The following is a 14,258-nucleotide window of genomic DNA, read 5'->3' on the forward strand; positions in this document are numbered from 1 at the left end:
TTAAAGCCTGTTTTCATAAAACAATATTTCTTGACTTGCAAAAGAAGAGAAGAGGGGACCAGCCTAGGCTGCTGCCACACTGCAAAAGCAATGCAGTTTGATACCACTAACATCCATGGCTATGGAATTCTGAGAAGTAAAGTTAAAAGTGGTATCAAACTGCTTTATTCCTGCAGTGTGGATATACTGTCCCTAGCCTCCTCTCGAAGGAAAGTTGAAGGGCTGGGAGCAACCACTGAAAAGGCTCTCTCCCATGTCTTTACCAGACAGGTCTGTGACAGTGGTGGGACAGAGAGAAAACCCTCCCCTCTTGAGAATCTTAAGACTGGCAGCTTTATATAAGTAATAAGTTAAAATAAGATGTTCAAGGCTTCAGATACATTATATTCTTCCAAAAAATCTTTATATAACAAATATTTTCTCAGCTGCTGCAAATGAAAACTCTGGCAGTCAGTTAAAAAAAAACATGGTCAGCAATGTGCTGACAAAAATAATGACTGCTTTGGAATAAATCATTTTTGTAGCTATAACATATATGTGTAAGTTGATTAAAACATGTTGTTCTAATTCTGGCAACTATTTTCAGGTAAAAAAAAATGATAGGAATATGGGACACTGTTGGTTACATACACTTCTTGTTATCTGGCCCTCTAGTGGAAATTGATGTGTGGACCCAGTATGTAATACTGTAACTGCATGCCATTACTTCAAGGTGTCTTTTCATTCTATCGCCTGCTAATTGGTACTTAAATCATTATCAAACAGCAACCGGCACATAAAGCTTTTATCATGAAATAATAATGCATTCTTTACTACCAAAGAGTGAATTATTTATTATGAGCTGGCAGTTTTAATATTTACAAGATATAGATTAAGTGTTTCTGTAAACCACATTCTGTCAACTGGATACATAGGGCTTCCATATTATGTCCTGAGCGTCACATTATTATCATTAGAATCAGCATTAATTAAAAAATAGTGTGAGAATTCTAGTGTACTACACTGCATAAAAGTGCTGCATGTCTAAAGGACTGTGTATCAAGAATGAAGTGTATTTTATCCAAACTCCCAAAGCCAGAAAATGCAAGGTAGAACAAAAGCAAAATAAGGTGAAATATAGCAATAGCAAGTACATGTCTATACCACTTATCAGTCTATTTCAGTGATGGCGAACCTATGGCATGCGTGCCAGAGGTGGCACTCAGAGCCCTCTCTGTGGGCACATGTGCCGTCGCCCCAGCACAGAGTTTGCTAGAGTTTGTTACTAGAAAGCCAGAGGGACACGGCACTTTGCAATAAATAAATGGGTTTTGGGTTGCAGTTTGGGCACTTGGCCTCTAAAAGGTTCACCATCACTGGTATACTGGTATTTCACTGGTATTGAACATGCAATCTAATGGTTTGTGAGTGGCTGCAGTACAGGCATTTAATCACTGCGGCACCAGGGCTCTTTTGCGCCACCCCCGATATATAAAGTGTACATTTCTTGTATTGTGGAGTAGTTCCTGGCCCCAATGAGTGCCAATGCCCCTAACTCCATGGAATAAATTTATACTTCCCAAAAAGGGGTAACTGCTAAATGTCAATTATGTTTCACTGCATGATTTACTGAGAAATGGCATGAGGTATTTATGACCCAATATGATACATTAGCTGGGACAACAACAACAAAAAGAACAGATTTGTTTGTTCATTTCTGGTCCTTTTTGTCTCTTTTTTAAATAAGAAAAAGCCATACATGGCTGGTGACTGAATTCTTGTTGTTATTAACTGCTTTCAAGTCAATTCCAACTCATGGCAACTGTGTGGATAAGATATCTCCAAGTATCCCTGTCTTCCACTGCTCTATTCAATAGCAATAGCAAGTACATTTCTATACTGCTTATCAGCACACTTAAGCACTCCCTACGTGGCTTACAATGTGCAAGCTAATTACCCCCGACAAGCTGGGTACTCATTTTAGTGACCTATGGAAGGATGCAAGGCTGAGTCGACCCTGGCTCAGTCGACTCAGTCAATCCACTGACTGAGTCCATCCATCTGGTCTGTAATCTTCCCCTCCTTCTACCTACTACCTTTCCTTGCATCATTGTTTTTTCTAGTGACCCATGCCTTCTTATTATGTGACCAAAGCATGATAGCATCAACTTGATCATCTTGGCTTCCAAGGAGAGCTCTGGTTTGACCTGTTCAAGGATGCATTTGGATGTCTTCTTGGCTGTCTGTGTTAACCTAAGTATCTTCAGCAGCACATCTCAAATGAGTTTATTTTCGTTCAGTCTGCTTCCTTCACTGTCCAGCTCTCACATCCGCACATGGTAATAGGGAATACTATGACCTGAACGAGTCTGACTTTAGTGCTCAGTTGTATGTTTTTACTCTTCAGGGTCTTTTCTAATTCTTTCTTAGCTGCCCCACCCATTCCTAGATTTATTATTTCTTGGTTGCAGTCACCATTCTGGTCAGTGTTTGATCGTAGGTATGTGAATTCTTTAAGTACTTCAATTTCCTCATTGTCTAGACTCAATTTATGTATTTATTCTGGAGTCATTATTTTTGTTTTATGTTCAGCATTAAACCTGTCTTTTCACTTGCATCTTTAACTTCCTTATTAACTTTTTTCTGCCAATATTATGGTGTCATCTGCATATCTTAGGTTGTTGATATTTCTTCCTCCTCTCTTCACTCTTTCTTCTGATTCTAACTCTATTTTTCTTATTATGTTTTCAACATATAAGTTGAAGAAATAGGGTGATAGGATACAGTCTTGCCTCAGCCCTTTGCCTTTTGGGAACCACTCTGTTGCTCCAAATTCTATTCTGACAGTGGCCTCTTGTCCTTGGTACAGATTTCTCAGTTACTGTTTATAAGCATGTTGGTATGTTCTCTGTACAGTGTGCAACAAAGCATGACTCTAGGGGACCAAAATGTACTGTCCTGGTACAAATCAGTTAAATTTCAGCCATAATGATATAAATATTTTAATCAATTGTTTAATGCATTAAAACTATTAAATACATTGCTGTTGCTGTTGTCCTCGAGTCAGCCTGAGTTCATGGCGACCCTGTCAATGAGACACCTCCAAGTCTCCCTGTCCTCCACTGCTCAGCTCAAGGCCTGCAGGCTCGTGCCCATGACCTCCCTAACTGAGTCCAGCCATAATAATTAAAAGCCCCCTTGTATCCCATTTTGGGGGAAAGGTGGGATATAAATCCCATTATAAATAAAAACTACTGGGCTTGTCAACTTTTTCTACAGAATCCTGAAATTCTTGTGAGCAACAAAATGCTTCCCTCCCAAAGGCACTTCCAAATGATGCCTCATTCATGGACCTTTATTGGGAGAACCAGGCATCACCAAACTCCATTTGCAATACAGTGGGACATTGGTATCCATAGGAGATCTGCTCTGGACCCCCCCCCTGCAGATACCAAAATCTGTGGATGCACAAATCCTAAAGGAGGGTGTGGGGTCAGCCCAGCAGGATCTACAGGGGAGAGGAGGAGGTTCTTCCAATCATGGGACAGGAAGGAGGAGGAGGAGGAGGAGGAGGTGGATGAAGACAGCGCCAGTTCCAGATGCGGGGCCATTGGGGGTTCCCTGCTGCCACCTGGGGCACCTCAGCTGTGCAGCTCCGGTCTTGGGGGGGAGTGGTTCAGCAGGTGCTCTGGAAGGACCCCAAGCTGCTTCTTCCCAGGAATCCTGGTGGGGGGAGGGACCTGTATTGGGGAACCTGCATCGGAAGGGACAGAGGGGGCTGTGGCAACTGCTGCTTCAGCTTCCTGGGCTGCAGTCAGGGGGGCCAGGCTAGGTGGAGAGGAGATGCAGGGCAGAGACATGGCCACTAACCACCATCTTGAGGGAGAGGCAGGCAAGCCAGCTCCAACAGGCCACCAAGGGAGAGCAGATCTGTTGGACTTTTCCCCTTCCCTACTGCCATTCCCTTATCCTTTTGTGTCTTGTCTTTTTTAGACTGTAAGCCTGAGGGCAGGGAAATGTCTAATTAACAAACTGTAAGCCGCTCTGATAGCCTTGGCTGAAGAGCGAGGTATAAATATTATTATTATTATTATTATGGGGCACGCACACACACATACACACACACAAACACTTTCTCTCCTTCCTCCTCCTCCTCCTCTTTCTCTTCTTTTTCTGGCACGACTGCCTCTCTTCCCTCAACTCGCCTCCCAGGCTGGCAACAGGTGGAGGGTATCGTGAGTATGGAGTGCTCTCTGCCTGCCTTCACGGACAGAGGGACAGCCAGGGCTGTCCCTAAAGATGGTGTAACCGCATCTATGCTCAGCTATTGGGGACAACCAGGGGCTTGCCACCTGTGGATAAGGAGGGCCCATTGTACTTCCATATTTTCTGAATGCTTCTTCCATATTTGTTTTCATACCTCAGAAATCCCATTAAGGAGGAATAGGTAGAATAGCTAAAAAATATTTGGTCTGGCACTGCTAGCAGCCATCATATCCGGAAGTACCCCAAAAGAAATAGGGGTAAGACAGTGCTACTTTTTGGAGAGTTGTTGTAAGATTCATACTCTGAAGGAAGACCTGATGAGATGACTGTTTGGCTGTTTAATTTAATTGGCTGTATAATTTAAGGTCAGAAGACTGTTGTGTGTTTATAAAAAAAGGAAAATTTAGTAACACTGAACTTTTGAATATAAAATAGTCATTAGCAGATCATTATCTAGTCTCTCATTAAATTGAGTGCAGTAATGTTATTTATATATGACTAATTGCACAATAATATGAATACAAACAAGCATTCAAGTACATATCCACTGAAAGCAATACTATCCAGACAGGCATCTGTAGATAAGATACATATTTTGATAACACGAACAGAATTCTCTTCCTTTGGACTGAGTTACTTAGATATATATTTTCAAGGAATTCATATAACTCGACTCTTTTTGGCCCCAATAAAAGCTTTGACATGAATTCTGTTAGCTTATGTTGCCCTCTCTTCTGCCCATTTCCCTTCCTTGAAGTGACATAATGGGTTACAGAAGTGGTATTAAGGATTCCACAGTCCACCTTGGGAGATTTCAAAATGCATCCCCATGCTTTCTGGGTCAAGTTTAATGCAGGATTTCACAGATCCTTATTAATTTCTGATTTTTGTCAGGAGAAGGGTATCCTACTGTCAAGGTAATATAGTATGTAATCAAGACTGGGCCGAAGCTATGGCTTGCCAGTCATGGGTTTTGACAATTTCAAAGAGAATGTATATATACATTGCACTCAGCATGAAGAAGCAAGTATGGGTACATCTGGTCCAATGTTCTTTCCTTAGTACTCAGCTGCCATGAGTACCTTGAAATAGTTCAGCTCATTCACCAGCTGCAACCTCTCTTAGAAAAGATGGATTTGAAATCAGCTATCTGTGCTGTAGTTTTAATTATTTCCAGGCTAGAATACTCCAATACCTTCTCCATATATCCTGGAAATGAGAATTGGTCTAAAATGCAGAAACAGCTATTAGCTCCACTAGTTTTCTGTTGGTTTCAAGAGTCAGTTTTAAGGACTTTAAAGACTTAGGCTGCTGCCACACTGCACAAATAAAAGTAGTTTGACACAGATTTAACTGCCATGGCTCAATGCTATGGGATTCTGAGAATTGTAATTTTGTGAGCTATTTAGCCTTCCTTGTCAGAGATCCCTGGTGCTCCACCAAATCACAAATCCCAGGAAGTTAAAGTGGTGTCAACTTCAATTATTTCTGCAGTATAGCAGCAGCTAGAAAAATGCAGTTTTATACCACTTTAAGTGCCATGGGTTCAGCTTATGGAATCCTGGGATCTGCAGTTTATTATGGCATTAAAACTCTTTGACAGAGAAGGCTAAATATTTTACAAACTACAAATTCCATAGCATTGAGCCATGTCAGCTAAAGTGGTCTCAAACTGCATTATTTCTGAAGTGAAGAAATAGTCTTTAAACCCCTATAAAGAGTTGGACCTAGTTAGCACAAAGACTGCTTGTTCTCATATCTATCGGCCTCCTCTCTGAATTACTGTCTTCAGTTATCAAATGAACAAGCACAAAAGATAAAAGTCTTTGCATATCTGGTGGCCCTCCCCTATGAAATCTGCCAGACTTTCTCTCAGATGTCTTTTACACAGACAATGGCGCATTACAGACCGCCGAGGCCCCGATCCGCCGCTTTCCTGTCCGCGGGGAAGTGGCAAAAGGCCGCTTCCCCGCGGCCTGGAAAGGGGTGTCCTTGGGGCTTCATGCCCCAAGGACACCCGATGGCGGGGGGGAAGGAGGAGAAAGGGGCCGCTTGGCCCCTTTCTCACTTGCGTCCCTGGCGCAGCTGTCTAAAGAGCTCCTTCTCGCGCCGCGGAAAGGGCGCTCTAGGTGCCCTCACACGGCGTGATGTCACATCCGCGCCGCCTCGTTTGGAGGCGGCACGTTCGTGACGTCGTAATGGTGGCCCCCGTGTGGAACGGGTGCCGCCATTTTGTACGGACTGGGTCTGTACTAGGGTTAGGGGCGTCAGGAAGTGACGCCCCTTTCTAACCCTAGTACGTCCCCAGGACATACTTTTATGCCCATTTGTAACGGGCCAATGAAAACATTCTTATTCTAACAGAAACTTAATATTTTATCTAGTCACTATTCTATTGAGGTTAATAACAGTTTCTTTTAAAATGTATCTTAATAAAATTTATTGCTTTTATTGTATTTCCCATAAGCTGCTTGAAATTCTCTAAAAACCTAGTATAACACTAATTTGTTGTGTGCCTTCAAGTCGTTTCCCCTATCATGGGGTTTTCTGGGAAAGACTTTCAGAGGTGATTTGCCATTGCCTTCCCCTGAGGCTGATAGCATGTGACTTGCCCAAGGTCACTCAGTGGGTTTCCTGACCAAGCTGGACATCAAGTCCTGGTCTCCAGAGTCATAGTCCAAAAGTCAAATCACTAAACTACGCTGGCTCTTATGACACGAATATAACTGTGCATTTTTCCTAACATATGTTAAGCCACCCCAGGATCTTCAGGAAGTCATTGCTGGTTGTTCCACTGCAAATAGAATTTCTTCATTATGCCACAAAAAATGCAAGCCCTTCTCAGCAGTAGCACAAGAAGAAGCAAAGACATAGGCCTGTTACAGACTGCCAAAATAAAGCTGCTTTGGGTCTCTTTGGAGGTATGCTGTTTAAATGATGCATGCATCCTAAGAATCCGGAAGCTGCACCAAAAGCTGCACTCCAGTGCTTAGGAATGGAGTGTGGCTTTGGTGCGACCTCCGGACTCTTAGGACCCATGCATCATTTAAGTAGCATACCTCCAAAGAGACCCGAAACAGCTTTATTTTGGCAGTCTGTAACAGGCCATCAAAAGTTTTTAATTCCTTCTGAAAATTCACTTGTTTCTTAACCTTTCCCTTGCTTATAAAATTGATAAGAACCCTGCTGTTCTGCTCATTTATTTTCATACTGTATTGTCATGTATTTAAGCTGTGGTTTTTACAGTACTTTGTACTGTACCACTTTGAGATTTAATATACTAAGCATTATATATGTATCAAAAAATAATTAAAATAATTGAAATGTCCCAGAAACATGTTAATAAGTATATTTACCAGTTTTCTTTCATTAACATGAACATATACCTATTTGTGTGAGTACATATCCTTCTTCAGATATACAGCATCTCTCAAAATGAGCACCATTCTACCAGCTGTACCACAATCAAGAATCTTTAATGGTAAGAATTTCTACTTACAGCCCAACCTATTCATTTTTATTTATAATAAAATGCTACTGAATTCAATAGTTTATTCCCAATTAAGTGGATGTTGCTGTTGTGGTTGTTTGGGGTTATTGTTGTTGTTATTTGTAAGCACCTTTGGGAAAGTGCTGGGTTTTAAGTGCTGGGTTTAAATGTACAATAAAAAATTAAAAGTATACATGTGACATGCTAAATAATTGGACGATTCAGCCTCTTCCAACCTGTCCATCATGATATCAGTTATCCAAAGCATATTCAACTCTGGTGCATATATTGAATTAGAAATAAAAATGCACTTCTAAAATCATTGTGTTGGCAAACATCATCCACAGGAAGTATAAAATAGACATAATGCATTTTGGCCACACTTGAAAACTAAATATTACATGCTTGCAAAACAAACAAACAAACAGTATCAGCTCACATTCTGTATCTGTGTTGAAGACAATGCTATTTGCCTTTACATTGCTTTGATTTTATCTCTAATTAAATAATCAACAACCTTTACTCTTCTCCCCATCTAAAGTCATATAAATGCCTGTGTGTGCTCTCTGGTTTCCTAGATAGGCATGTGTACTTACCACTCTCAAGGTATGTGGAACAGAAGACTGCTTAAGATATCCTTAGACCTATCAAAATCAAAGACCCACTTTCCTCATGATCAGTCTACTCTTTTGCATGACTAAATCTGGATCCACCCCATGGTTTGGGGGATAAATTATTGTCCATCCATATTTCTCCCCATACATAAATAAATTACTAATTTTCAATAATATGCAAATAATTAAGAAGCAGTCCACCACTACTAAATACTGGTTACTTCAAGCAAAGTAATGGAAATAGGATCCTCTTGTAGAGGCACAGACTTCAACATGATAAAATTATAAGTACTACCACCCAGATATCTTCAAACCTCAAATCACCCAGCTTTGATCATTTACACTTTGCATTGGATTGCCTGAACAGTGAAGACTTGTCATTTTTACAAAATGACAGACATGACACTATACCATCACAAAACTCAACCAGCCTGTTCTAACCGTCTTTTCTCTGACACTGGCCAGAGTACTTTGCTACAGGAAGGATATTGCATTCTTGGAAAAACTGACTGCCAGTTTCATGAGAGGTGACGCGAGGGAACTATGATCAAAATGGGTGGTTTTTCTTGGCTGTTTAATTTAAGGTCAGGGCAGAATCTCCACCCAGCGACTACTAGTCCAGGCTAGTGGAATTCAAGCTCTTTATGTCCTCGTTTCCTGTGCTTCTCTCAGACTCTTGTTTATATGCAAGAGTTGTGTAAGCTTGGTACATGCAGTTCTTCCACAGTCTTTTTTTTAAGCCTCTTGTAAATCTACTCTTAGCATTAATGTCTTTCATAAGACACAGGCTTTTCAAAATACTTACTTTAATGGCATAACTGTAAGTGTAGTTATACTGGAGTTAAGTCATATTTAATGTAGTAATTATTAATGGGACAGGTTGTATGTTTTGCCTATGAAAGAACAAAGCTTCTCACATTTTCTAGAACAAAAGTATTGAGATTAGCATAGGCTGCCCTTATTTATGTTTTTTAATATGAAAAGCTGTTTTTACAGAAGAAAGTGGCTATTAAATTAACTCCAGTTAAATCAAGGTGGGGAAAGTACAGTCCTCCATAACAAACAAACAAAAAAACCCACCCATACTAATTTTTAAAGATACCTTCAAGTCTCCTTGAAGTGTGTCTGCAATCATCTATGCAGTCAATACAACCTGAGCTGGGAAAGGTGAGAGTCTATTGTAGGCCATTCTGTTGCAGCCATGTGTGCATGCTTAGAGCAGGCAAGGCTGACAGTGGCTGCTTCCTGAATCCCTTACTGACTGATCATGTGTGAACAGCAAAACAAGGAGAAAACAGGTAAGCCTACCTTGACAGCTACCTCCAGCATATTTTTAAAAGCACATATGTATGGTCTGGCCATCAAAATGACAATCATTTCAAAAATGAAAGCTGGAAGGGGGTATTCATCCCTGGATACAATCAGGAAGAAGCTTTCAAATGGTCTCTGGAAGGTTGAAAATGTTATTTATTTATGACAATTTACCTAACCTGGTTGTAAACTGTTTTGAATTTAAAAGTTTGCTGAAACATGTTGAACTTTTCTTCTTTTTTGTGCTGTTGTTTCTCTCCATGTTATTGATTCAAGTGAGTCTGTTATGTTATTGGATGCACCCTTGATGCAGTTATACTCAATGTCAAGCAACAACAAGACACCAAGATCAGAATCCCTAAACATCATCAGGTGTAACATATCTGCAAGATAAATCACAGCAAAATGCAAAACTTGCAGGATTAGCTGTAATAACTATTGTGGATCTACCACAAACATGTATATGTTTTACCAGTAAATATCTTGTAGAATAATTTTATTAAATTATTCCAATTATTCAATCTATTTCGAGTGGATTTAATATCTACATTGAAATGTAATTTTAATAAACATTGGTTGGATTTTAAAAGATGTTTGCCTTGTTTGTCACACTCAGTGTCATTAATGGTAAAAACTAGTGTCCCCCCCCCCCCCCCGGCAGACAGGTTTCTGCAATAAAGGCAATAATGGTAAATCATCATGGCTGAGATAAAACAGTGTCTACTTTCAACAATGAAAAGTTTATCCAGAAAGAAAATAGAAGAAGAAAGATTCCCTGGAAACTGACTTGTGTGGCTGTGCCAATTCCAGCAAAGACCTTACCATAACTCTGTACTGTAATGAACTCTTCTAAAAAGGAGGATATGGTCAGGGACAGGGGAAAAACAACCTTTCTTTCCCTCTTAACTGCTTTGCATGCAGTTACTGACCAGCTACTGCCAAAAATCAGTTAAAAGTATGTAGAAATCTTTTTCCCCTCTGGAGCACAAAACGTTACTTGCTAAATATAAACCACAAAAGACCATGTTTGGCTAAAACATATTTGATCTTGCTTGTAGAAGACAGTGAGAAGTGACGGAAACAAACTTTCTTTGTATGTCGTTCAATAGCTCAGAATACTCAAGGGTATATAGGACTTAGGATCGCCGTTAAGTCGGAAACTATTTGAAGGCACACAACAGCAGCAGCAACAACACTTTTCTCAGAAAAGTATTCCTGTTGATCTGTTGTAGCCAAAACAAGATTTAAACTGTGGGAATTTTAAAAAGATATTTATTATGGCTTTCCATGTACACACGGCAATAACACTTTTCTCAGAAAAGTATTCCTATTCATCTGTTGTAGCCAAAACATGATTTAAGATGTGGGAACTTTAAAAAGGTATTATGTCTTTACATGTGCACAGCATTAAAATACACTTTTCCCAACAGGAGACAATGTCCTAATTCTCACTATAGTGCTAAACCTGTGTCTGAGAACTACAGGGGAAGATGAGGAAGCTCCCACAGAGCAAATAATGCTGGCAGGGGGACTGTGGTAGTTGTAGTCCTAAAAGCAACTGCTCCACATTCTGAAGAAATATTGGATTACGTGTGTCTTCACCTGCAATCTGAAAGTAGGACAACCCAAACAAGGTACACTAACATACCAAGTCCACAAAACTGTGAAACCTTCACGGGGACAATCAAAATGGACAGAATATGTTTGTTTGGTCTCGCCCTTTTGTGGATTTTGGATGTTATTGTGCTTTGCTGCATGGCCAACACAGCTACTCCTGGAAATGCTAACCAAAACAAGGATTATCCCAGTGACAAACTTAATGGGGGAACCTAGGAAATGTTGGTCCAAAACACACTCCAGAAACAGTCCAGTTCAACACCACTTTAACTGCCCTAGATCAGTGCTAGGGAATCCTGGGAATTGTAGTTTATTGTGGCACCAGAGCTCTCTGACAGAAAAGGCTAAATGTCTCACAAAACTGCAGCTCCCAGAATTCACTAGCATTGAGCCAGGGCAGTTAAAGTGGTCTCAACTGGGTTATTTCCGCAATGTGTTTTGGACCACTGGGAGCCATGGTGGCATAGTGGATTGAGTGTTGGACTACAACAGTCCAGGGTTCAACTCCCACCTGGGCCTTGAAACCCATTGGGTGACCTTTGGGCAAGTGACCCTCTCTCAGCCTCAGAGGAAAGCAATGGCAAACCTCCTCTGAACAAATCTTGCCAAGAAAACCCTGCAATAAGCTTGCCTTAGGGTTGCCATAAGTCGGAAATGACCTGAAGGCACACAACAACAACAGCAAAAGACATATTGGGACTCAATGCTAACCAGTGAAAGGAAGCCTGTGCTTAATATACCATATCTCCCCATACGAACTACCTAGAGTCCTAAATATTTTAATGTACTATATTATGTATGCTTTTAATTGTACTGGTTTTTAAATATATATATATTTTAAGTCCCCCCTCGTCCCAGTTTTGGGGAAAGGGGTGGGATGTAAATAAATATAAATATAATAATAATAATAATAATAATAATAATAATAATCAATTGCCTTTGTTGTAGTTAACAAACCATAGGCAAAATAAGAATATGCAATACTCTACAGAAAGTCCTCTATGGTACAAACGTCACAAGCTTACAGAAAGGAGATAAGTAATTATATTCCTTGTGAAATAATAAAAGCAGGTTGGAAGAAGGTTTCTTTTTCCATTATAATTTATATTTCACCTAGATTAGTAAGATTTCTGGAGATCAAAGAAATATGCAGAAAAGAAAAGAAACAGAAGGAGCCAAATAGAAAGAAGGAGATGAATGTACTTCATATTTAGTATGTAATATATGTTTTATTTTATGTATGCTTTGTTTTTAAATTTTGTAAAATTAATAAATATTGGGATTTTAAAAAAAGAAATAACAAAAGCAGGTTTTAAACCATTTTCACCCCTGCCGTTATTACACATTCAATCCTGATGATGATGATGATGTGTTGTTGTGTTGTGTGTGAGGGGAGGAATGAGAAACCAGAGCCAGGAGGGAGGAGGAGGAGGGGATGTCTGCCTCCATCCTTACCATCTTTCTAGCATTACCTTTGCCTCCTTGCCAAAGTTCCCTGAAAACAAATGGAGAAAGGGAAAGGAGAGACAGCAGAACCAGCCTAAAGGAAACCCACATCTGGCTGAATGATGTGGGCCAAAATCAGGGGAGGACAAAGGAAAACCCCCCAGACTTGGCTGTTTCCAGGTCTCTCTCTCTTCTTCTGGGTTGTTGTGTGGAGTCTCTTTTCAAGCCCCCAAAACCATGTTTAGGGCTCAAAAAGGCCTCCACTTCCACTTCCCCATCCAGGAGCAATGCCAAGACTATACATTTTGTTACACCAAACAAAAGCAAAGCAAAACAACAACAAAAGGCCCTCCATTTTGAGCATGCCAAAAACACGGCACAGAAACACGGCCCAGTTCTTTTGAGAAAGCTTCGAAGACTGCCTCCTTTGGCTGAGTTGCTGCGGAATCCTGGGAACTGCGGTTTCATTGTGGCCCCAGAGAGCTTCTCTCTTTGACAGAGGAGGCTCAGAGCCTCACGAAGAAAACCCTACAGTTCCCAGAATCCCCGACAGCATTAAGCCAGGGCTCTAAAACTTTGAGCCTTAAGAGGCAGGGACTGAGGGGCTCTTTTGAGCTCCTAGTGCTCCCCAAACTGTGCCCCTTTAAGAGGATTTTGGACTCCAGCTCCCAGAATCCCACGCTGTTGGCCGACGCGGCTGAGGCTTCTGGGAGCTGTAGTCCGAAAAGAACATTCTCTTAAAGGAGCACAATGTCGAGACATATATATGGAGATAGATATATGATATAGACACACACACACTGAGAGAAAGATCTTCTATCCATAGATCTTTCTCTCAGGCAGTCTGTCTCGCCTTCGTCCTCCATCTTGTCCCGCCGCCGCCGCCCACTTACTCCAAGCAGACAGACTTTCAGCTCCCGTATCGCCATCATCGGCGGCTTCGCATCCTTCGTCGGCCTCCTCGGCTCCTCCGAAAGGCTGAGGAGGAGGCGGCAGCGGCGGCGGTTTCTGGGCGGCCTCAGCAGCACTTCAAGCCACCGCCACCGTCGTCACATGGGGCCCGGCTCCTCCTCGCCCTTCCAGGGGCTCCCCTCTTCGCCCAGGCCCAGAAAGGAGGGCCGGACGAGAGCCCCTAGTAGTTCGGCATCTCTTAGGAGGCGGTGGACATTTGGGGGGCTCCCCTCCTGAGGGGAAAGAACAAAGGCAGTGGCACCCACAAAACAAGGCCGGCCTCCTTCACAAAAACAGCCTCAGAGAGAGAGAGAGAGATCCCGCCCATTTTGTTTCTCCCTCACAGACATCCCTCTCTGGGCCCACACGAAAGGGATCTCTTTATTGTTATCATTATTGTTATTGTTATTATTATTATAAAAGGAGGGGGTTACGCAATAAAAGGAAAGGTTCAAAAAACGCAAGTTATAAGGAATTATTTCATAGGCCAGCAGAGAAACACAATATAAAGGGTTAAAATACAAATTATTTCATGAACCAGCAAAGATACAGAATAAAAGGAAAGGTTTAAAACAGTATTTCAT

At 41.2% G+C, this 14,258-nt stretch overlaps 1 protein-coding gene across 1 annotated transcript in view; it reads right to left on the reverse strand.

The window, feature by feature from the left end:
* RAB31 (RAB31, member RAS oncogene family) overlaps window positions 1-14,016 on the reverse strand; it is a 68,475-nt gene extending 54,459 nt beyond the window's left edge. The window contains exon 1 of the mRNA XM_042463110.1: window positions 13,617-14,016. Within this exon, the coding sequence (XP_042319044.1) occupies window positions 13,617-13,655 (39 nt within the window). The 5' untranslated portion in view covers window positions 13,656-14,016. The remainder of the gene's footprint in view (window positions 1-13,616) is intronic.
* Between the last annotated feature and the right edge of the window lie 242 nt (window positions 14,017-14,258).

Source organism: Sceloporus undulatus, chromosome 4 (assembly GCF_019175285.1).
Source record: "Sceloporus undulatus isolate JIND9_A2432 ecotype Alabama chromosome 4, SceUnd_v1.1, whole genome shotgun sequence".
NCBI lineage: Eukaryota > Metazoa > Chordata > Lepidosauria > Squamata > Phrynosomatidae > Sceloporus > Sceloporus undulatus.